The following is a 26,521-nucleotide window of genomic DNA, read 5'->3' as shown; positions in this document are numbered from 1 at the left end:
TACGAACTTTTTTACTTATTTTTATCTGCAGAATATACTGCCGAAGTTTCCGGAATACAGTTCGGACCACCCTGTATATTCGGAAAGCAATTTAAGTATTGTTACCTAGGTTGCAATAGAACATAACAACTGTCAATAAAACTTTGTCACTTATATAAGTTACTTTACTTAAATAACTAAGTATTTTTATAACAATTTTCAAGATTCTAAAAATAAATTAATCTATAATTCAGGTATTAAGCATATTTAATAATTTAGTATTAACCAACGTTCTGGTTTATGTATTTAGTACATATTAACAAAAAATTAATTTTTAGGTAGCCTTTCAACATGAAATTGGATCAACATTCTGATATGATAAGTCGTAATTCCGAAATAGTCTTTCCACCGGACGTACACGGTGCATCTGGTTGGCAGGCTTTCAAGTTATCGTTTAGACGTATCTCGTTGGTCAGCGAGAGGCATCCCATTGTTTTGGAATATTTCAACAGCGAAGTGGCATTGCTCAACGAAAAAAAGCGCCAAGTGTATTTTTACCCATATACCATTCATCCTCTGAGTATATTTAAGCAGATGTACGACATATTTGCTTTTTTCTTTTATGGACCTCTGGTAATTCTTAAGCTATTAGATTGGAGCTTCATAAGCGCCGAAGCGATGTACATGAGCAGACCTCTTATGATGATGGTGCTAATTTTCGATGTTATATCTGGTGTTAACGTCATTTTGGAATTTTTTACTGGTTACGCTGTGCCTAAGACAAAGCGTATCGAGTTATCTCGTATAAAAATTGCAAAAAAGTATATATTTAGTGGCTTATTTTTTTGTGATGTGCTCTCTGGCGTTCCGGAAGTATTCTTTAGCTACCCTTTAATTCCAAAAATTCCATATCTTATTTTGAAAACATGCATTTTACTGAAACTAATGCGTATGATCACTTTTTTCGTTTCATTCAAATCAATGGCAACTTATTTCACTATGGGACCGCAAAAAGTGTTCATAATCTCATTTTTCTTGTTTACTCTTTTTACGATGCACTTTATGACATGCTTGCACGTGGGCGTACCTCAGTACCGCTTCATAATGACAGGTCTACATCACAAAGAGTCATGGCTGACGCAAGAGTTTATGAAGCAAGGATTAAGGACGCAATATATAACTACTTTTTTCAGAACAGCACAATATACTATGTTGATCAGTTTGCCGAATATTAGCATTCCTTACAAATTAGTAGAGGAAGTTAGTGTAGCTAGTTTCAACTATTTCGCTGGAAAATTAATGCTCACCGTTACTTGGATCATTTTGTTGCACAATTTTGTATCTCAAAACTCCGTCAGAATTAAATTCAGAGAAGTCATGAAAGAATTAGAAGAGTATATAAAAGCGAAACAGATTTCGCAGGACCTGAAAAGACGACTAATTACATATTACACGTACAAATATCAGAGAGTGTTCTTTAATGAACGGTTCATCAAGAATATGTTTTCGGAAAATCTTAAAAAAGAAATTGACGTATTTCTTTGTAAAACGCTGATTAATTCGGTTACAATTTTTTCCAAATTATCTCCAAAAGAAGTGGAGCAAGTGGTAGCTTATTTGGTTCCCGAAATTTTTCTACCTAATGAGATTATTACACAATCTGGGACACCGGCAGAGTCTATGTACTTCTTAGAAAGCGGCACCGTGGCAGTTTTCACTCCATCTGGAAAGGAAATAAACCACTTACAAGATGGCGCTCATTTCGGTGAGGTCGCCATCCTTGTCAAAGAAAAACATCGAAGTGCTTCTGTTGTCGCTATAGAAATTTCCAGAGTCTATAAATTGAGCAGGAACGACTTTGACAAATGTTTTCGAAATAATGCTAAAGTTTACGATTCTTTACTGAAATTGGCTGAGGACCGTTTAAAGAAAGTAAGGGGGCTAGAAGAGAGATACAAGAAAGAACTGTTTGAAATGACTTATATGTCATCCATGAAGAATAATACAGAAACTAACGAAAAGGAATAATTTACATTTCATTTATTTAACTTTGCATAAGTTAGTTGTTACTGCAATAAATTATTGCAGCTTTGTTGTTCAAAATATTTAAGTTAACAATAAATAAGAATCTATAAACGATTACGAGAGTGATTTTTGTTGTTTTACTTATTGCTAAAGAGTGTCTGTCAAATGGAATGTATTAGTTAAATTTCTTAAAGAATGTTTTAGTATACATAGAGATTAAATAATTCAGCATTATATCAAAGTTAATTTATTTTGTTTCCAGATTGTCCAAAAGTAATTACCATATTGAGATTTAAATATCCCGCTTTTTTAAAATATGAAACTTTAAACAACAAAGTTTGTGTAATATATTCATTAATCTCAAATTTTAATTTGGTTTGCTTTTTAATTTCAATATGCTGTCAATTACAGACCATTATTTATTATAGGCTCAAAAATGTTTATCAAAACTTTTTCCATGTAAAACGACCACTATCAATCATTTTGACAACTTTTTTATTCAAAAAAATAATATTCCAATAAACTAGCAAACCCCCTCGGTTTTTGTAACAAATTAATAGATAAAATTTTACAATAATATTCAAATCCACATTTTTCAATTATTTCTTTATATGGATTTATGAAGTAATTTTTCATTTGCGTACTTATCCCGTTATACCGGGTGCGTCTCAAAAGTGGCTCACCCCCTATAACTTTTTTATTTTCACAGGTAAAAAAACGAGATTTTGTATGTTAGTATATGCCATAAATTAGGATTGATTGACGTATTCAATTGTTTTCGGTCACTTCCTGTTTCACCGGAAATAACTACAACTTTTGATTTTTAAATGGCACCCTCGGTATTTTTTTACTTTATTCGATAGAAAATAACACTCTGAATAGAATGACATATCATATGTCAACTAGTGACATTTTCGCATATGGTTTATTTGAAATTATAACTTGCGGTTCGTAACGAAAATTTGACTCGAAATACCAAGTGTGTGGTACCAAATTATTCGTAAAAAAATGCTTTTTCCAAATATGCTAATGAGCCACCCTCGTTCCATTTGAAAAAATTGAGATATGATTAAAAATACGATTTGAGCGTTTCCTAACTGGCCAGGAAACCTAGACAGTTTTTGTATGAATCAGTGAACCAATTTTAGATCCACAGGAAAAGTTTAAAATCGAATTTTTCTTTGTTGTCCTGGATACAATCCATGAGGCTCTCCAGGAAAGGTTTGACCTGTTAAAAGCTCACTCGGACTACTTTTGGTTAGGTTAGGTTGGTTTTTATACGACTTCACAGTTCTCAGGAAATCAACCGAGAGGAAATAAAAAAGCATTGTATGGATCTTCATCTCTATTTAACGGACGGAGACAAACATGATATTAATGGCCTAGGCTTCGGGACGAGATTTTACCTCTAATACGACCAGATAATGCCGAAAACTTCAGTTGTCCAAAACAAACACTAAAATATAAAAATTCACAATCTGATTGAAAACTTTCCAATTATTTACATTTCCATAAGAATCTTATTAACGCTGCCGATGCCGGTTTCAGTGGCAACCCGAGAGAAGTTTTTCTAAACTCAAAATAATTGAGAATTACCTGAGATCAAGTATGACACAAGCTTGAACGATTAAGCGGATTATCTTTAATATCTATTGAGCACGAAATAGCGAACAGTCTAAATATCGACGATTTTATTTCAGAGTTTGCAAGAAAAAAGTTTTATAAACTTTTTTTTATGTTTTTTTTTAATTTTTTTTTATGGACAAAAGTCCATGTTAGGAATTTTGTTTTTCAGGATGTCTATGTATTTATTACGAATTTTGTTTTGTTAATAATTTATAATAATTTATATTACCTAGTTTTAGGTGCTAGTTTGGCTAATGTACCTTATAAAGTTTTTTTTATTCTTGTTAGGTACCATGTGATGCTCCTTTTAAATAAAAAATTTAAATGCTAATTCTGAAAATCTTGCAATATTTATTTCCTTTTTTTCGGAAACCGTTTGATAATATTTCTTACCGTCTGTGGCACAACTTTCATATTTTTTTTTCACATCTGATTCTTCGGATCAAATTTCGCTCTAATAAAAAAATGATTGTCTGAAGGGAGGGTCGCATTTTTTCGGGCTTGCTCCAGGCGGCCAACAGTCTAAGGACGGTCCTGATGAAACAAAGCAGAATCGGACTTATGTTGATATAAAAAGTAAATATTATTTTTACGTGGGGAATATCCCCACGAGAGATGGCATATGTTTTTTGAAACGCCCTCTATAATTTGATTTATAAGTATAAACTGCAGCCGTCCTACTTTTAATTTATTTGTGCGAAGTGTTGCATAATTTCACACAATTTGTTTGCGTTATTAAGTTAAACAAACTTTTTCAATTAGTCCACATAAAATTAATTTTACCTACTACGAGCTTTTAGTTTTATCTTCCGAAAATATATATACCCTGCAGCCGCGTCATAGAAACACGTATAGTCTAACAGAATGTTTAAAATTAAAATAAAGGATGTTATCCTTATTTAATTTATTCAAAAGTACATTGTGTATAAAAGATGATTTATGGTAAAACTGTTAAGTTATTATTATAGTATTTAATTATTCAGTTTTCACCATTCAACTACAACCTATGAATATGAAAATATGAAAACAATACAAATTATGAAAACATAAAGTAATTATTATACGGGTGAGTCTTAAATAAGTGCAAATATTTTCGGGGCTGGTAGATCTCGATAAAAAAAAACATATTTTCTCTTTGCCGTTTTTCAAATAAGTCCAAAATAATCGAGTTATTTAAGTTTCAAAATTTAAAAAAACTGCTTTTTTTGAGCCACCGGATTTTTTCTGCAATTTGTTCCTATAATAATTTTAATCTACTACTGATGTCACGTTTTTAAGATATTCAATTTTTTAACTGAAAATTTCAAAATTTCACTGAAATGGTAGATATTTATTACAAGCCACCGAAAGGCACACATTGCAAAGGCACGTTTCTTGTTTAATGGTGTTTGCTAGTAGCACTGTTATCAATAAAAAGAAAAAAACTTACCTCTCATATTTAAATAAGATATTATGCTATTATGGTATTAAGTATTCATTATATCCTTAATGTGCAATCTGCCCTTATCTGTACACAACACAACAATTGTTACATGTTGTTGAAATGTATTTTTTATAATATTGTACGCAATGCGCAATGATCATAACTATCGATCTCAAATAAGAATGCCCCTGGCTAATAAGATCAACATATCAACAACGACAGCTGTGAACCACAGAATAACAAAACAATGTCAAAAATCTTCCCATTTTCTTAAGCACTCACGAAACGTACCCATTTACTAACAAAATCTACCTTTAAGATTATTGCTCATCCTTTGTGATATGTGATAGGTATATGGGTAAAAGAGTAAAACCTTTGGTAAAAGTTTGCTTTTGTTGGTTTATTTTTTTAGAGACTTGACCCTTGACTGATATATCTACTTGGAATCTTCGTTAAAGCAATTTTTTTCTTTAAATTATAAATAAAAAAGAATTTGTATCAAGTTAAAAACACTTTGGAACTAGGAACTAGTAAATACAACAGTTTCAAAACATTCAGTAGTTTCAACTGTTTTATTTGCTCTGCGGCACTACGGCAGAGGCGCTGTAGGCAGTAGGGCCGTGCAGAATTTATTAAATTAAAAAAATCCTGTCGATAAGTTTGGTTTCTTTATAGTTTGAAAACGTGTAAATGTAACGTGGCTTGATACAGTTTGTTTATACCTCTGGTTTATACTTACATTTTTCATATTGTTACATGTTGTTGAAATGTAGTTTTTGTAATATTGTACGTAATGCGCAATGATCATAACTATCGATCTCAAATAAGAATGCCCCTCGCTAATAAGATATTACATATTACGTCAAAACATAGTCAAAACTGACAATCAACATCAACAACGACAGCTGTGAACGACAGAATAACAAAACAATGTCAAACTATTTTAATTTTAAAATAAACGAAAAATCGTTTTGTTAAGATCATCATTTTGAAATATTTTAATGTCACAAGGAGACATATAGATAGGAAAAATGTTTTTCGTGTAATTTGTATGAAGCGGGAAAAAGTATTTTGTATTTCACGGATTATGTATCAATCAAAGTATCAATAAATTTGGAGTGCAAGAGAAAATTGTTTTGGTGTATATTGTGGTGTATTAGTGTTATATTTTGCTATTGTAACACCAAAGGTTTGACCTTCAACTGTAATATAAATTACAATTACGTACAATATTTTATCTGACAAGGTAAGACCATATAGGGTAAGACACTTAAAATCGAGTACCTATAAACAATTATACTCAAAACACACGTTTTGTGTATTTGTTACTTCGTGATTCGTTATTACAGGTGTTAAGTAGAGATGTAATAATGCAAGTACCGAAAGGTGTAATTGTATAAGTTTTAGTTCTGATTGTTTCTAATAAATTGAACTTCAAAACGGTTAAAGGGGTATGTTTTTATACTAAAATAGATAAATGAATCATAATGGCATAGTATCTTGGTAATAGTAACTAGTACCTTTGCACATTACCAGACAGGGTATTTTGTTCCCATCTTTTTAGAATTTTTCACTCTTCCAGTAATTTTTTTTAAGTGGCAATATTAGCTTTTTTCGTTTTCCTGTTATTACCGATTCTGAACCGTCCTAGAACTCTGCAGCGCATGCGCAAATGAAATAATGTCCTCATATTTCCTTCTGCGCATACAGTTCTAGGACGGTTCAGAATCGGTAATAACAGGAAAACGAAAAAAGCTATTGCATCCTTTTTAGTGGCGTAACCATGGTAATATTAGAGATTAAAAAATTATACCGTGGGAAAATTTGCGGTGAACAGGCAGTTCTAAAAAGTTTTCGAAAAATATACAGGAAATTTTAAAGAAAAAGCACGATTTTCAACATGTTTCTTTTGCGAAGAAAACCTCTTAGACGTGTTCCTGGGGTCGAAATATACCACCCCTGAAATTATTTGCACTTATTTAAGACTCGCCCTGTATAATCTATAAAACAAAATATATACAAAACTAAACTTTTTGTATGATGAGTATGATAAGTTATAACTCAAGAAAGGGGGACACGATAGATCTTCAAGATCGCGGTGATTAACTTAAAGATCTATTGTGAAAAAACAGAAACAAGTCAGTGATTTTGAATTCATAATTAAGATTTTTTTTATTTTCAAGGTAATAAAACTCGGTTATTTTGAACTTATTTAAAAACCGACAAAAGAAGGGACTGTATTTCGTTTATCGAAAACTACCAGCTATGAAAATGCTCCTAGTTATTTAAAACTTACCCTGAATAGGTATATGAATATACAGGGTGCTACAAATTTGAGGTACGAGCATTGGTACCTCGGAAACCGTAATAGATACGAAGGTGGTTAAATTGAGGCAAAGTTGCTCCTTGGCATGTTCACCAAGATGCCATCAAAAGAGTTTTAAAAATTTCAAGGATTGCTGAGTTTTTTGGAAAAAACTGTTTTTTTTGAAAATCAATTTTATTTTTTCCTGTCGCTACTTTTTAGAAAACCAAAAAACTAATTGCCTTACACTTTATTAGGGCTGGTATTTTTAGATTTTCAAATTAGCTTATAATTTGTGAGATACAGAGGCCAATCTAATTTTTTAAATACGGACCTGCATTTTTTATTTGAAGTTTAGAAAGACTTCGGTCTCCTGAGTACAATGATATGCCACACTTGATACTTTTTTTTTTGTTTTGGATACCTTAACATTAAAAAAAACTATTTAATTGTTATTTAAAATAATTTCAACTCGGACTCTGTTTTTTTAATTTATTTAATCTGATTATATTCAGTACAACAATATTGATCAGCGCTAATTAACATTGAATAAGGAAAATCACGTCTTGAAATATTCAAATAATTAATAACCAGGTCAGCAATTTAAAGATATCTATTATTTTTAACTTTTTTTATTGAGAATTTGAAATCCCAGTGTAAGATCTAATAATATGCGTAATATTAATCGTAGTTATTATAAATAAATCAACTTCTACAAACTAGTTTCTAACGCTCTGCATGTTCGAAAGGGTTACCACCATATTACTCCATAATGCACAAATTTATTTTTGTTCGATCTTTTTTATAGCTCTTTGAACAGATCTTCTTATTCTTCCGAATGCATTTTGTACTCTTTAATTGTTTTTTTATTACTCGTTAATTGTTTTTGTACTCTTAATGTTGAAATGTATTGATTTCAAATGTCCAAAATAATTTTTATTGACTTTCTTTATTCAATGTTAATTAACGCCTCGATTAACGCTGATCAATATTGTTGTGCTGAATATAATCAGATTAAATAAATTAAAAAACCAGAGTCGGATTTGAAATTATTTTAAATAACAATTAAATATTTTTTTATTGTTTTACCCGAAACAAAAAAAGTATCAAGTGTGGCATATTATTGTACTCAGGAGACCGAGGTCTTCCAAAATCTGAAATAAAAAATGCAGGTCCGTATTTAGAAAAATTAATTTGGCCTCTGTATCTCACAAATTATAAGCTAATTTGAAAATCTAAAAATACCATTAGATAGCCCTAATAAAGTGGCTATGAGAATGTGTAATTAGTTTTTTGATTTTCTAAAAAATAACGACAGGAAAAAATAAAACCCTGTATAAAATTTAATTATGTTAATATCACAGAATACAGAGACAATTAAAAAACAGTACGTATAACATCGGACGATAAAAAATACTTTTCCAACAAAGGCAGTTATAATTTAAAAATATTATATATTCATTTCATGTTAATAAAACGTTTTCATTTCTATCACGTTAGCCCTAATACCATTTGCATGACCAGAAAAAATTAGCCATAATATATACTCGAAAAAATAAGGACATAATGAAATTGAGGAGATAAAAAATTATATAAATTTTATGTATACTCCCAGTACTATGGATATTGTATGTCATGAAGATAAAAAGAAAACGAGAGTGTGTGCGAAACACAAATCATATAATTATTATATTCAACAATTTTTAGTACAAACTATGAATATTTAAATTAATGCACTGGTTAAACAACCGACGCGACAGCGCGCGCTATTAATGTTAAGGAAATATCCTTGGAAATATCCAAAACTAAATTCCTATCGTTGTTATGAACTTTGCAAATCCTAAGTCGTACTAGTATAGTCTGATACTTTTTAGGACAAATTAGAATAGCCTAATTTGTGCTAGGTTATATCAGATTTTACATGCTTTATGACAAAAAATTATATCCAGAAGACCAAAAGTCACTCCATTTTGTATTTTAAATCATTACAAGTACGTCTGTCCCTTAGGTCTGTCCGTTCAGTAGCTACGGGGTATCCGTGAGAGGGGAAACAATATTCTCTCGATGTTTTTCGTAAAAAATTAGACAACGCGTCCCTTCAATAAAAATTCGACAAATTTGCAAGTAGCCAATAAAATGAGTGGGCGGAGCGAATTGCGGGGACGTACTCGTTAAGTCGACGTATAAAATATATTGCTGTTTATTTAAAGTTATTTTGTCCGCATTCCTTTCATAGACACAGATCCAGCAGACGTACTTTACTATCCCCGATTTTAGCAGGAGGATTTAACTGGTCACTTGTACGCTTCATTCTCTTCGCCCGTTTTTTTAAACGAAGGCGCAGCTAGAGCTCTCCCTATAGTACTCTCTATATCAGATTCTTTTTGTTTAAGTTTTACTTGCTACAAAACATTATAGAACATTATATTTCAAAATCAAAATATTCACAGCAATCAGATTCGCTTTAAATCAACAAAGAAAAACAAAAAGCAAACCACCAAATGTTAATAATAAAAATTTGGTAAAATAAGGGTGGTATTTCTATTTTTTTAAAAATTGTACTTATTCGTACCTGGTATTCTTTATACAGGGTGGTCCGAACTGTATTCCGGAAACTTCGGCAGCATATTCTGCAGATAAAAATAAGTAAAAAAGTTCGTATAAATGTATGTCCTAAAATGCTTAGTTTCAGAGATACAGGGTGTAGAAGTTTCATTTTTATTTCGATTTTTTCCGAATAATTTCTGAAGTAACATCAATATTTGGATGAAAATTGGTGTCTAGGAGTTTTTTGACATGAGACATTTGATTTTGATGTCAATATGACTCCTATTTGTAGGGGGCGCCACCTACATGTGTTTTAACTGTTTTGAAGCATAATAACTTTTTGTCCGTACCTGTATAAAACTACTGAGGGAAAAATATACGTCTCTATGACTTTTAATGTAAAAAATATCTCTTTGTAAAAATCGCTACGAGCAACCGTTCTTAAGATATTTAGAAAGGAAATAGACAATACATGTCATTATTGACCAAAAATAAACACGTTGAATAGATAGTTATACTGAAATAATAAATTTGGGATATTTTTATTATTTTAAATTAATCATATTTTTTTCTGCAAAAAATGATGAATAAAACATCTTTGTGACTTTTTACGTAAAAAATATCTCTTTGTAAAAATCGCTACGAGCAACTGTTCTCAAGATATTTAGATTGGAAATAGTCAATACATGTCATTATTGACGACAAATAAACTCGTTGAGTAGATGGTTATTTCACTGAAATAATAAATTTGGGAATATTTTATTTTTTTAAATTAATCATAAAATTGTCTGCAAAAATATGATAATAAAACAGTTTCTGTTGAACTTTTGGCACTAAAACTTTCAAATTTATGATGTCAGTCTAATAACTATTTAGTCAACGCATGTTTAATTTATGTCAATGATGACAGGTATTGATAATTTTGATTCCAAATATCTCGAAAACCAATACTCGTAGCGATTTTTACCAAGAGACATTTTTTACGTTAAAAACGTCGTTAATGTATATTTTTTTACTCAGTAGTTTTATACAAATATGGACTAAAAGTTATTACTCTTCAAACCAATTAAAAATTTGTAGGTGGCGCCCTCTATAGTGTGACCAACGGATCTGTAGCTACGGGGTATCGGCAGGGGAACGCAGTTGTAAACAAAACACGCCCAATTTCATTCATAAAATAGTCATGGGCGTACGGTGTTTTATGAAAATAATGTGTATCATAAATATAATATTCAGATTAATAATTTTTTTCAAAAAACTTTATCCTGTTTGAATCGTTACTTTTTACTTATTTTTATCTGCAGAATATGCTGCCTAAGTTTCCGGAATAAAGTTTAGGATAACCGGTATAAAATAACGAAAGAAAGTAATAATGATCAAAAGAATGACACCGCCACTGGATATTTCAATAGTATTCAATATTTCCACTCTTTTCAGAAGTGACCGTGAAGTTGGGGATAAGGCTAGCGAATAGGAAAGGCGTAAAAGCCATGGCAACCGCGTGGTATGCAACCTGTGACGTGCTCTCGCCAATCATGTTCGATGAATAGGCGGCCATGCGCGGCGATGCCGGTTTGTCAATGTCCTTGATATATCTTCACCTTTCGTAGTAAGCAGATTATACAGAATGAAAGAAATAAGTTATTAAATAAAACATATCCAACAATATGAACTACGTTAAAATTCCTGAGTAATATACGTCGGAATATATGCTAAACACATTATATATAATAAAAATATATTAAATTTATAGTTCATGTCTGGCAAATTTGCAATTTTATAGATAAACGTGGCAATGTCGATTTTTTTTTCTCGCATTCCTTCCGTAGCTTCAGATCCGCTGGTCAAACAGTACTAGTAGGAGTCATATTGACAACAACATCAAATTTCTGTTGTCAACCTAACTTAACCTAACCTAACCAACTGTTAACGTTACTGCAGAAATTATTTGGAAAAAAATCGAAATAAAAATGAAACTTCTACACCCTGTACATACATTTATACGAACTTTTTTACTTATTTTTATCTGCAGAATATGCTGCCTAAGTTTCCGGAATACAGTTCGGACCACCCTGTATTTAGCAAATAAACGCAATACTTGAAAAATATACTTGGTTGATCAAAGGTATAACCATGTTCATCAATGTTAATAAATATGTAAAATCGTCAAACGGCATTCTTTGTTCATCAATTGTCTATAACGCCGGCGGTAATTTAGCCAGTTTGTTAAATTAAATTCTGCGAGGCTGGAAATACCTAAATACATTGCAATTTTGATTAAGCAGTGCTAAAAAGTATGTATTTCTGTCTGAATTAGTTATTCATCGATACAAATAATTAAATAATATCCTTTTGAATACTATAATCAGAAAATTCTCGTTATTATTTCTTCAAAATATGAGAACTTTTATTTAAAAAATATATAAAAATAATCCTTTTTTGTTTCATTTAAACAAATATATGTATAAGTACCACTTCATTAAAATGGTATTAATTATTGTAGACACCGTGTTTTAATGTTACATTAATAATAATGCTAAAAAAAATTGTTATTTAAAAGGGAATGTAAAAAAAATATAACAATTATTTCCGATATTATTGTATTTTAAACTATTTTAATTAAATTAAAATAAAACTTCTTACCTAAATATTAACAAAAATTAGTACCTAAGAATGAAAACAATATTCTTAATTTAGTAGGCGTATTCAAATATTTAAGAAAATAAAGTCTATAAATGATATAGTCGGAATCATTTCACACTTATAAAACAATTATTTCCAGCATCAGACACAAATTAAAACCGAACATTAATATCAAAGATATTAATACACATTTATGTAATAATCAATATGTACTGAAATTCATATCTCTAGCAAGTTTATTACATTTTATGGAAATATCAGTTATGATACATACATTAGATAAAAAAATAATCAGGTTTGTGGTTAAGATTCAATCGATGCCGATGCTTACTTTTAGATTATTTAGAGGTAAGTATAGTTGTGCGAAATGCGAAGAAGTGACTAAATTATACGAAACATTTTGTTTTATTATATTTAAACATATTTTTATAAGGCAGGTAGAGCAGTTTTCGTTTAAAAAAATCTGATTCAATATTAAATTCTGTGAAAGGTAATGTGTGAAAGGTAACGTATTCCAGGGCCAGTTTAAGAGATCGGGGAAGTTAGCAACTCATTGAAAGCAGGAATTATAAAATACGATTCTGCTTGAGATGCTACAATTCTGCTTTATCCTGCTTCAAATCCGAACCCAGCCACACCTACCAATTTTGAGCTATAGTTACTTTTATTTTGGTTGCTGACTTCCCAGTTGGCAACACATGAGAAGCAGGATTGCCAAAACTGGTTGCTGCTTGCGCTGCTATACCCTTGTTGCATCCTGCTGCGAATTTCGTCCCAGCAACACTTGCTGTGTTTAAGATATAGCAAGTTTAAGTCTGATTGGTAACGTCACACATAGCAACACAATAAAAGCAGGATGGCTGAAAGAAGTTCCTGCTTTGGCTGCTATAATCCTGCCTTATCCGGCTTCAAACCCCATACCAGCCACTCTTGTTGTTTTTAAAATAGAACGAATCGATTCCTGGTAATCAGTCGCACATTAAGATTAGGAATGATTTTTTTAACTTGATAAGTTTCAGCATAGACTGAAACAGGAAAATACATACATACATAGCAGGAAAAAAATACATATTAGGAAATACATACATACATACATTGCAAATTAAATAAAAGCTTTTAAAAACAAGCTTTTATTTAAATGCTCTAAAAAGAAGAAAATACTTTTCTGTAATACTTTTACTTTCAACTTATAATCTCATTGCACAATTTATATGATTAAAAGCTTGTTGCTGACTTGTCCGCTAGGGCACGGAACGAAACGTAAAAATCAAAAGTTTAAGGATAATAATTTTCTGTAAACACTTTTACTATCGACTTATAATCTCATTACACAATTTATATGATAAAAAAGCTTGTTGTTTACTTGTCCGCTAAGGCACGGAACGAAACGTAAAAAACTAAAAATACTTACGTTTCTTTAAAAAAAAACACAAAATAACACAAATCACACTTGTGGGAACTATGAATTCAAATTCATAGTTGAAAACTGGAAAATTTGAGGTTATGGTTCGCGGCTACGTTAAGGCGCTTTCGAATGTCACAATAAAAACTCTAAAGTTACTCCTGAGAACACTGAACCTGCCTTATTTTGTTCAACTGTTTGGAATAATTATTTATGGCTCGGAAGCTTATACATATTTTAGGCAAATAAAGCAAAAAATAAGCTGAAACTTGTCAAGTCAAAAAAAATCATTCCGTCAAAAATCATCAGATCTTAATGTGCAACTGATTACCAGGAATCGATTCGTTCTATTCTAAAAACAAAAAGAGTTGCTGGTATGGGGTTTGAAGCAGGATAAGGCAGGATTATAGCAGCCAAAGCAGGAACTTGTTTCAGCCATCCTGCTTTTATTGTGTTGCTATGTGTGACGTTACCAATCAGACTTAAACTTGCTGTATCTTAAACACAGCAAATTCGCAGCATGATGCAACAAGGGTATAGCAGCGCAAGCAGGAACCAGTTTTGGCGATCCTGCTTTCCATGTGTTGCCAACTGGGAAGTCAGCAACCAAAATAGAAGTAACTATAGCTCAAAATAGGTAGGTGTTGCTGGGTTGGGATTTGAAGCAGGATAAAGCAGGATTGTAGCAGCCCAAGCAGGATCGTATTTTATAATTCCTGCTTTCAATGAGTTGCTAACTTCCCTCACCCCAGTTTAAGATATGTATCCTGCTAGAATATACGCAATATCATCAATGTTTCATGGTTAGGCGCGCTATGTAGGAGTAGAAAAAAAAACATCAAAAATTTTTGACCCGTCAAAGATCCATTACATCCATTTGCATCCAAATATTTCCCACCAGTTTCTTAGGTAATGTTATAGTGGGTGGTACATTTTCGTTAGTAACATAGGAAATCTTGTGCAAACTTTGAAATGTTCAAATATTGGCTCCCCTTTTGATAACTGACCAAATACTGGAAAGTCTTAGAATTTTTTTAATGATCTGCGTTTGCTGAATACAAATGCTAAATTTGAAAACTTTTGGACAAGCCGATTTTAACGAATTTCTATAGAATTGTTTTAAATTAAAACTGAACAGGTGACACTGCAAAACCAGGCAAATGCTAAAATACCTGTAGCTGTCACCCTGTAATTTTGTTAATGCTAAATTAAGCTTAACCGGTAGGCGCCTGCCTTTGACTTTTTCCTGATTCGAACACGTTTTAAATTAAGAAATTGTATTTCGGACATACTAACCGTAGGTGCTATAACGTAATAGTGTAGATAGCAAAACAAATTGCATTTAAAATTAAACGCTCTTGTAGAACGTAGAAGTTTAGGAGGGGAGTTAATCACCGCGACCACAGATCTATTGTGTGTTCCCCTTTCTTGAGTTATAACGAGTTATAACTCATCTATATAGTATCTGAAACGGCTCCACAGTGGCCAGCTCTCCATCCTCGACATTAGCCGTACCAAAGTTCATGGTACGAACGGTCATCGTCTCGGCGCACTCAGTGATAAGGTGTTCTGGTGTTTCCCCATTTTCCCCACAGAATCTGCATGCGCCGTTGTTTCTCAGCTTCAGCCTACTGAGGTGTTCGTTGAGTGTCCTGTTAGAAACCCCGTGACAATCCGAAGATTGTTTTTGCTTAAATCAGAGAAAACCTTTGATTTTTCTCGGTCGTAAGTTAGATATAAGCAAAATGGGACACCCTGTACAGCAAATGGATTCTATAAGACACCGGTTCTCCATAAACGTCTAACGTCCCATCACCGTGAATCTCTCTACAAGGTCCTTAGGTTTGTAGCTCATATAATAAAAAAGTTAACAAGCCACAAGTAACAACCTAAAGTATGTATTAAAATGTATTTCAGGAAATACATACTTTACAGGGTGGTTTAACCTCTACGTGGTGCCTCAAAAAAGTATGAGTGGATCGGGATATTTTTTTTAAAATAAAGTTAAAATATTTTCCTGAAGTACATCCTAATACATACTTTAGGTTTGCACTTAAACAAAATTCCTAATGCTTTTATTCTAGAAGCTACAGATGCCCTATTGCCGGACCCTGTATAGGACAAAATAATAACAGTTATATAGGAATCGCTTGTATCTGAAAATCACACATTTAAACAATATTGGGATATAAATAATTTTCTAGGTACCATTTACGTCGACCGTATTATTAACTGTATATTGTGTCTACGTGAATAAAAAACTTATTTTCTGTCGGAAACGCTTCTGTCGGTTGTTCAGATAAAACGTATTTCGCGTTATTATAGTCAAATACCGGAATAAATGACCAGCCACATCGGTCGATTAAATTTAACTCAATGGACAATGGCTACAATATCTGTCAGATAAATAGAAACGTATATGAATACCATATTATGCAAGAGATTGATGAGAAAGATGAAAGATCTTCAACTAAGTTTGAACTGAATCATTTTCTCTATATTTATGGTATGTTTAGAATCCATGGACACTAACTACTCCCTCTTTTAAAGTATAAAATTTTTCAAACAAATGAAAAGAACGATTGACATGTAAACGGGTATAAAAACCCGACTGTCGCGTCGGGTTGGGTAAAAAAATAATTAGGAAATTACACGGATAGAAATATTCTCTTAAATTTTATAAGTATGGTCTTTCAAAAGTCATTTTGAAAATTACCCAAAATGCTTGAATATTATAGTAGTGAGTTTTATCAAGGGGTCTTTTTTACATAAAAGATGCCGGAAATGTATATTTTTTCACTCAGTAGTTTTATACAACTGTGAAGCAAAACTTATTATACATCTAGTTAAAAATATGTAGGGTGGCACCCTCTACAAGTAAGAGTCTTATTGATCTCTAAATCAAATTTCTCATGCCAAAAAATACACAGACATCAATTTTCATCCAAATATCGACTACTCATATAGTTCATATACAGGGTGGTCCAAACTGTTTTCCGGAAACTTTGGCGGCACATTCTGCAGATAAAATTAAGTAACAAGTTTGTATAAATGTATGTCCTAAAATGCTTAGTTTCGGAGATACAGGGTGTAGAAGTTTCAATTTTATTTCGATTTTTTTCAAATAATTTATGAGGAAACATCAGTAATTGGCTGAAAATTGGTGTCTGGGAGTTTTTTGACATGAGAAATTTGATTTTGGTGTCAATATGACTCCTACTAGTAGAGGGCGTCACCTACATGCGTTTAAACTGTTTTGAAGCGTAATAACTTTTTGTCCGTACCTGTATAAAACTACCGAGCAAAAAAATATACATCTCTGTGACTTTTTACGTAAAAACATCCCTTTGTAAAAATCGCTACGTTGAGTAGATAGTTATTTTACTGAAATAATAAATTTGGGAAATTTTTATTTTTTTTAATTAATCATAAATTTTTCTGCAAAAAATGATGATAAAACAGTTTCTGTTGGACTTTTGGCACAAAAACATTTCAAATTTATGGTTTCAGTCTTATAACTATTTAGTCAACATGTTTAATTAATGTCAATGATGACAGGTATTGATAATTTCGATTCCAAATATCTCGAAAACCATTACTCGTAGCAATTTTTGCTAAGAGACCTTTTTCACGTAAAAAATGTCCCAAATGTATATTTTTTTACTCAGTAGTTTTATACAGGTACGGACGAAAAGTTATTACTCTTCAAACCAGTTAAAAAATATGTAGGTGGCGCCCTCTACTAGGAGGAGTCATATTGACATCAAAATCATATTTCTCATGTCAAAAAACTTCCGGACACCAATTTTCATCCAAATATTGACATTACTTCAGAAATTATTTGAAAAAAATCGAAATAAAAATTAAACTTCTACACCCTGTATCTCCGAAACTAAACATTTTAGGACATACATTTATAGGAACTTTTTTACTTATTTTTATCTGCAGAATATGCTGCCGAAGTTTCCGGAATACAATTCGGACCACCCTGTATATATTATTTGGAGAAAATCGAAATAAAAATGAAACTTCCACACCTGTATCTCCGAAACGAAGCATTTTAGAACAAAAATTTATACGAACATTTTTACTTACTCTTTACTTTTTTAACTGCAGAATATGCTGCTGAAGTTACTCGAATACAATTCGAACCACCATGTATAGAGCAAAATTAAACATATTATGCTAAAGAAATTACGCAAATAAGAAATATTTTCTTTGTTTATAAACGTGAATTCTCCTTGTTGAAACAGCAAACAACTGTATTTGCATATACTGTAAATTGGAGAAATTCAAGGACAGTTCCCCGAGGAACTTCATATTTTAGTGTTTACTTCTCGTTATAAGCGTGGTAAATTGTTATACTTTGGTAGGTATTTGATATTAATATTAATATATATTTTAAATAATGCGTATGATTTCTCTTTACACTCAGAGTACTTACTTATATTCTAAATTATAAATTCTATTAACTAATTCAGCTTGTACTTACGAAAACATCAAATCAAATCAAATCAAATCTTTTTATTAGGCCCAATATAAAAAATATACAAAATACAAACCATACTATACTTTGGCTGACTAATAGCCTAATAAGGAGTGTACCGCGATTATAAAACCGATTCACTGATTGCCAAAGGCATCAGTGTGGCACACTCCCTGTAAAAAATAACTAAATAGAATTTCATTTTCAATACAATAATATACCAACAACAAACAAACCCGTAAGAAAAACAGAGGACCACCGGCAAAGCAAAAAGAAACCCCGAGCGCACAGAACAAAGCGTCCGCAAGACAATTTAGCAATGTTAAAAAGTATATAAATACAAAAATTTCAACACATACACAAATATTTTCCAAAATTGTAAAGCTGAGCAGTGAGCCAGTCAAAACCATATCAAATTAAAGGCCCGTTCACAACAGTTTGCCAAAATAACAAAAGAGAAAAGATAAATTCAGAAATAAGTTCTATATTATATTCGATTGTAAAACCAGCAAATTATTCTTAACATATTTATTAGAATAATGTGATTTAAAGCATTTAACACTGATTGGAAGAGAATTCCATAATTGCGGCGCAAGAAAAGAAAACGATTTCTGAAAGCCAGCCGTCCTATGTTGAGGTATTCTGAAACAATGTAAGTTTCTTGTTACATGAGTGTGGTCAAAAGGTATAAACAATGATTTTAAATAAGGCGGTTGGCCAGTTTGTAAGATACGGTAGATAAATGTTAACATATGAAGTTTTCGCCTATTTACCATAGACAGAATATTAAATTGATTTAAATATGGCGTAATATGTATACGAAATGAGATATTATACGAAAATCTCATGCAGGAATTTTGAAGTATTTGAATGGATCTGGCAACTATTTGAGTCAATGAAGAGCCGTATACCACATCTCCGTAATCAAACAAGGACAAAATTAGCGAATTGCACAGATAATATTTTGTATTCTGAGGAAGATGTTTCTTAAAATAAACCAAACCCTTTAGTCGCATATATGCAATTTTTAATTTATTTTTTACGTATATCAAATTTTAAATTAGAGTCAAAATATATGCCGAGATTTCTAGCGTCCTTAACTATAGGTATTTTAGTATTATTAACACATATATCAAGATTGTCTGATAGATAATTGAGAATAGTCTGATTATTTCCAAGCAGCATAATACACGATTTGGATGCATTTAATTTTAGATTATGTTCCATTGAATATTTGTATGTGTTATTAATATCTGTTTTAAAATTTTCTTCAGCTTGTTTTAAATTATCAGATGCGAAAGCACAGTAAATTTGTGAATCGTCTGCATACTGTTGTTATGTAGAAAACTGTATTTCTTTATTCATATCGGCAACATATAAAACATGTACAGAATGTGAAAATATGGACAGGATTGATTGTGTTGAATTATTGATAGAGATGGAAATTAACAATATTCAATATCTATTCTATAAAGACTTGTTGATAATAACTTTTTGCTATTTTTTTCGAAAATATTTACCCTGGTTAAGTTATACTATCATATAGATTCAATAGGACTATTTTTTATACTCGTTTTTATATTTACTATATTTTATATATATGTCGTAGTCTCATAGTGTATTCCGTCTTTTCACGAAGGGCCTAGTCACTTAATGTAAAAACTAACCTAATAACATAACTAGCCTGCTAACCTAACCGACGCTTCATGAAGTAACTAGGATCTTCACGAAAAGACGGAATACACTATGTGACTACGACATATAATAAGTAATATATTTTATACTACAGGACAATCTTTTTTCAATTACCATTTCTTTTTTATAGACCAATCAAATTAGAAGACTCACTTGGAAAAAAGTGATGGAAAGCTAATTATGGTCTTGATTTGTCCAGTTGACATGAAAGATAATTGTCCTAGTTTTGCAAGGTTGCGCGACCGCCGCTCGACTCAGTAGGACCAAAAGGTGGTAAAATTCTTGGACTTTATTCAGATTTTCGCCTAAAACATACAAGAGTTATAGGACATCCAAAAAAAAACCAAGCAACTTTTTGTGTTTTTTTAATTTTCTCTAAAACGGTATGAAAATTTGGAAAAGTAGGTATAAACGGGATTAATCATTTCAGAAAAAAAACAAAAATTTTTCTGAAGAATGCATTTTTATGAAAATGTAAACAATAAAAATATTTCTCTCCTTTTGTAAAGACAATCTGGGGATATACTGTATAATTGAAATGGTTTTGCCTCATTATTTCTATTTTACTTCGTATTAGGTATCGGATTGAGTATATAAATTCAACACGATGAAAACAATTTTGTATTGTCGCTTGTTGTAATAGTCATTCATTTGTTTTCAACTATAACATAAAACCTTTAAAAAATTGGTCAAGTGCGAGTCGGACTCGCGCATATGAAGGGTTCCGTACCATTCATTATCTATACAACATTAGACACTATATTATTATGAACTTTTTTTCCGATTTAGCTGAAATTTTGAATGCGCGTATAAGTAATTTAAAAAGAAACACATTACTAAAAATTGTATTAATCAATAATAAATATGTAAAAATATATAAAAAAATTAAAAAAAAATGATTAAAAAAAAGTCGCCTTGACTAGGATTCGAACCTGCCTTACTACGGCTCCAACGTCATAGCAGCGTAAAGTTCTAACGCTTTAAACCACGCGGCCACCGAGGACTTGAAAGATTCTATGTAAAATTCTTACTTAAAAGATAATGTTTAGTGAAAGAACTTTTTTATTTATAAACATTTATTTAATTCTGTTTTTAGTATTTGTTCTTATAGCGGCAACATAGATACATTATCTGTAAAAATTTCAACTGTCTAGCTGTAACGGTTCATAAGATAGACCTTTGTGACAGACAGACGGACGGACGGACGGACAGAGAAGACTTAGTAATTGGGTTCCCGTTTTTACCCTTTGGGTACGGAACCCTAAAAAGACCGAGTTTTAAAATTAGAAATTAAGTAATAGTTAGTACATACTTTAAGCACGTCCATTTCTTTTAAACCTCAGATATTTTGTTGTGTTCGCACCACTAGAAGCCAAGTAAAACTAAAACAAAATGCTAGCCCTGGCGACTTATTTGCATTTGTTAATTTACTAGATCTGTGAAACATAATTAAGTCGCACAGCAAATTTTCCGTTTAAGCAACAGTTTACTATGCGCTGATTATGCTGGCGAAGCTTCCTGAAACAGGAAATTGAAATTTAGATGATTTGTTTTATCCAAGATAAGCTGCTTCGGTTTGGGGGATATTGGCCTTTAAGGAAAGCCGATTATAGTCTTTGTTGTATCTAATACAAGTCTCAAAACAGCGCCCTATTGATAGCTACATATTATACGATGTAAAGTATGTTTGAACTAAATGCATAGTAAAGGTTAGTATGGTATGTAGATGTAGAATGTTTAGGAGGGGAGTTAATCACCGCGACCTTATAGATCTATTGTGTGTTCCCCTTTCTTGAGTTATAACGAGTTATAACTCATCATACAGTCTCAGGGCTTTAACAAAAGCCAGTATCTGAGACGGTGCCACAGAGGCCAGCTCTTCATCCTCGACATCAGCCGTACCAAAGTTCATGGCACGAATGGTCGTCGTCTAGGCGCACTCAGTGATAAGGTGTTCTGGTGTTTCCCCATTTTTCCCACAGAATCTGCATTCGCCGTTGTTTCTCAGCTTCAGCCTACTGAGGTGTTCGTTGAGGAGACAGTGTCCTATCGAAACCCCGTGACAATCCGAAGATTGTTTTTACTTAAATCAAGGAAAACCTTTGATTATTCTCGGTTGTAAGTTCTGAGGAATTTTTTCGAGTGTCTTAGACCGCTGGAGGACACCCATTCCAAGTTACGGATGGAGTCTTCCAGATTCTTCAGTTCCGCTTTCAGTTGGTTCCCGTTTGGAAAACAGAACGGTTCTGGTCCAGTTAGTGCATGGAGTGTTCGCTCCTTTCCTAGCTAGATCATTTGATTTTTCATTACCTTCTATCCCTGGTCAGCAGGCACCCAGAGTAGAAGGACTTTATTTTCTTTGCCTAATTTGTTGAGCTTCTCTAGGCATTCTTTGACCAACTTCGAATTGATGGTTACTGAGTTGATCGCGTTAAGTGCTGCTTGACTATCGGAGAAGATATCAATTTCCTGTATTCGATAGTTCATATCTAAGATAAATTGTACGCATCTTTCGATAGCGTAAATTTCTGCCTGAAGGATACTGGGGTAGGTGCCCATTAGTTCGGAGTATTTAGTTTTCGACCCAAATACTCCTATCCCTGTCCCTGCTTTGGTTTTGGAAGCATCAGTATACCACGTTATGGTATGGTCTTTTATATGCTGAGTAAGCGTTTCTTTCTTCTAATCCTTTTTATTACTCATTACTACAGTGAGGTGTTTTTCAAAGTTGTAAATTCTTGGTATGTCATCCACTGGAAGTTGGAAAAGTGGAATTTTCTTTTTGAGGGTGTTCCAAGCCCCTGACCTGAAAATTCTTCCAATACTGTTTCCGTCGATGACCATTCTAATCATTGTCGCATTGGCATAACTACCGACGACAATGTGCAGTGGTGTTAGGTCTAGAATGACCTCCATTGCTGCTGTTGGACATGTTCTCATGGCACCTGTGATGCAGATACATGCTAGTCGTACTATGGTATACATGCCAGTCAGTAGTATGGTATATAACAATAAATACTTTATAGAATTTAACTTAATTGTTGTTTTCCAAACCAAAATTATAATATTATATGGCACTGTAATATTTGTATTAAATGGTTTTATATTTGAACTATTAGACCTCTAAATTTTTAACACGGACAATTATTTCATTAAATTCATATTTAAAACTTAGTAATGCAGATATAAAAAACTAAAATGAATGGTGAGAATAATTGTTGTTGTTTCATAGCCTTAATTTAATGCCAATCAATTATAAAGTGTCATTAACTTAAACAGTTATAACAAAACAAACTTCGTAAAATATAGCTACACTAAACAGCAAAAATTCAAACTTAAATAAATGATTGTACTTAATAAAAGTAGTTTCACAGTTCATTTATTTCTAATCTTTGTCTCGTGTCAGTAAACTTCCAATAAGATAGATTTTTAAAGGACATGCCACCGTTAAACTCAAAACAAAAACTATACATCTTAATATTTCGTTGCACAATATATTTTCAGCTTTATTATACACTCAGATGCAAAAAAACGCAATGGAGAAAGTTTTGGTCAAATTTCAAGTGTTATATTTTTGTTATTTTTAGCCCTATTTTTATGATTTTTTTAGCTTTATATTTTTTTTTAGCTTTATATTTTTTTTATATAGATTTTTATGTATATATATATATATTGTTACGGATTCCGTGGGTCCACTAATTTAAACTCACGATAAAATACTTAACGAATTTATTTTTCTCACTTTATACACAATTACTAACTTATAACACACAACAAACTAACTATTTATAAGATTCCTTCACCAAATTGTCCGATTTTCAATTTCCACGCGGTATATTCAAATTTCAAAACTGTCTCAGTTGTCGATGGCTCCGGCTTATATACTCTATTGACTGCTTCTCGAAATTTCCCCAATTCTCGGAAAGCGTACTTCTTCATACCAGACAATTCCATTGTCTGATTCCCTTACTTCTCGACTTGACTAAAAGATGGCGCCTGAAAAAGTCTTTTAATTTCTGGCGGATACGCCATTTTTCTTGACACGTTGCGGTTGTGCAGGCAACCAGTAATACATTTTAGCCCTTGACCTTGACATTGCCCCCTTCTCAAATTTGATCGTCCCGATCAAGGTTTCCTGTCTGGTATCTCTTCAATCGATCCAGATGAACTACTTTCATCTTACTTCTAGGGCTGCGTTGAATCCGGTACACAACATCATTTATCCTCTTGATGACTGTATAAGGACCTTCCCATGCTGGAGTTAACTTTGGGGACCTCCCTTTCTTGCGCTGTGGGTTATATAACCATACCATATCGTCCTGTTGAAATCCCGTAGAATTGGCTCTGAGGTCGTAACGAGCTTTCATCCGGTCACTGGCTAGCGTAATCTTACTTCTTACGGCCTTATGAATTTCCATTAACCTTTCCTTCAGTTCATCCGCGTAGTCCTCTACATTTGTGGTGCCGTCGTCTGGTGATCCGAACACCAAGTCACAAGGCAACCGTAATTCTCGACCAAATAAAATCTTCGATGGTGAAAGTCCGGTGGTGTTGTGAACTGCACTTCTATACGCCATTAGGAACAGCGGTATGTGTTGATCCCAATCTCTTTGATGTTCGGCCACCATTTTCGAGAGGTGTTCTTCAATGGTCTTATTGAATCTTTCGACCATCCCATCAGACTGCGGATGTAAAGCTGTTGTCCTAGTCTTGTGAATACCAAGCAGATCACACATCTTCTGGAACAGTCTTGACTCGAAGTTCCTTCCTTGGTCAGTGTGAAGCTCTAAGGGAATTCCAAATCTACTGAAGACATTATTGACCAATACTTCAGCTACAGTCGATGCTTCTTGGTTTGGAATGGCAAAAACTTCTGGCCATTTACTGAAATAATCCATCGCCACTAAAACGTACTTGTTGCCCTTGTGCGTTTCAGGGAATGGGCCTGCAATGTCAACAGCGATTCTTTCGAATGGCAGTCCAACGTTATATTGTTTCATTTTTCCCCTAGATCGAGTGCTTGGTCCTTGGCTGGCTGCACAAATTTTACATTGTCGACACCATTTCTTGACATCTTCGCAATAATCCACCCAGTAAAAGCGATCTCTCAGCTTGCTCAAGGTCTTGTTTACCCCAAGATGGGCTCCAGTTTTACCACCGTGAATTTCTTCCAATACCTGGGTAACTTTCTTCCTTGGTACCAGTAACTGAGTTGTTACTGTGCTGCCATCCGCACTTTCCCATGTGCGCTTTAACAATCCATTCTCAATAACCAGTGAATTCCACTGAGCCCAGAGAGCTTTGAAAACGAGCCCTCTGTCCGCAATATCCTGCCACGGTGGTCTCTCGCCGTTACCTTCCTTGAGCCGTAGTATTGCTCCGATGTCTGGATCTTCCATTTGATCTTTCCTCAATTTATCGTCGTCCATTGTTCGTCAGTTCTCAGTTTAAAATTCTTTACTCTGATAGTGGTTTCGCGATGTTGCATTTTCTTGCCCAAGGCAGCTCGTCGTCGATCCGGTTCGTTGTCGATAATTTGTACCCGTCCTACACGGCACCCAACGGTTTTCTCTAGTTTCCCGAACACAGTCTTCTTTGGTATCACCAGGTATCATCACAATTTTCGATGATCTTTCTTCCATATTTCCTGGTCTCTTCTCTTTAGATACAGAAAATTCCTCATTTCCGATTTTCAGGATGTTTCTATGGTGATCAAACGAAAAACCATGTTGACTGATCACATCCATACCCATGATAAAATCATCTTCAATGTCTGCCACTAAAACGCTATGCCGAAACTTCAAATTCCCTAACTCCAATTCCATGAAAGCCTCTCCCCGTACAACGGCCATTTCCACCGTAACTGTACGTAAATACACTCTTCTTCTAAGAGGCATCATCTTCAATCCTTGCACTGAGTTAGTCCGCACCAACGATACCATAGCGCTTGTGTCCAGAGTCATTCGAATTCTTCTACCATTGACCTTCCGTTGATCACCAAACTGTTAGCGGTTTTTCCTAGACTCCTAACGGAAAACATCCTAGGGGCTCTGTTTTCTTCAGCCAATACTCGCTCATTAGTGTTGATTTCCTGGTGCCTATGTTTCTCTCGATGGTAAACGGAATCGCATTTGGACGCGGCAATCCCGTTTGATGTGGCCATTCCTGCCACATCTATAGCAACTTATGTCCTGGGATCTTCCGATGTGCCGATGTTCTCTTAATGATGAACGGAATGGCATTTGGATGCGACAATCCCGTTGGATATGGCCATTCCTGCCACATCTATAGCACCTAATATCCTGGGATCTTCTCTGGTTCTCTGTCTGGGTGTTGTTGACTCTCTTGTTCACTAGTAATTCACATAGTTTATTAAACATCTCCTCCAAA

At 33.1% G+C, this 26,521-nt stretch overlaps 2 protein-coding genes across 2 annotated transcripts in view; one reads left to right on the top strand and one right to left on the bottom strand.

Annotated features, from left to right (window-relative positions):
- The window catches only part of LOC115876632 (synaptotagmin-7), a 656,049-nt gene that overhangs the window by 61,295 nt on the left and 568,233 nt on the right, over window positions 1–26,521 (bottom strand). The gene's annotated exons all lie outside the window — the stretch shown is intronic.
- Window positions 144–2,113, top strand: LOC115876622 (potassium/sodium hyperpolarization-activated cyclic nucleotide-gated channel 3-like). Its single transcript, XM_030892471.1, has 2 exons — window positions 144–233; window positions 318–2,113. The coding sequence occupies exon 2, from the start codon at window positions 331–333 to the stop codon at window positions 2,005–2,007; it is 1,677 nt and encodes a 558-aa protein (XP_030748331.1). The 5' UTR covers window positions 144–233; window positions 318–330; the 3' UTR covers window positions 2,008–2,113.

The sequence above is a fragment of the Sitophilus oryzae genome, unplaced genomic scaffold, assembly GCF_002938485.1.
Source record: "Sitophilus oryzae breed Bouriz unplaced genomic scaffold, Soryzae_2.0 scaffold_1059_pilon_pilon, whole genome shotgun sequence".
NCBI classification, from domain to species: Eukaryota; Metazoa; Arthropoda; class Insecta; order Coleoptera; family Curculionidae; genus Sitophilus; species Sitophilus oryzae.
Note: the sequence above shows the minus strand (reverse complement) of the source record. Positions and strands in the feature narration are given on the sequence as shown.

What these genes read in the sequence shown, in the direction of transcription:
- LOC115876622 (XM_030892471.1), top strand. Translation starts at nt 331, where the DNA reads ATGAAATTGGATCAACATTCTGATATGATAAGTCGTAATTCCGAAATA.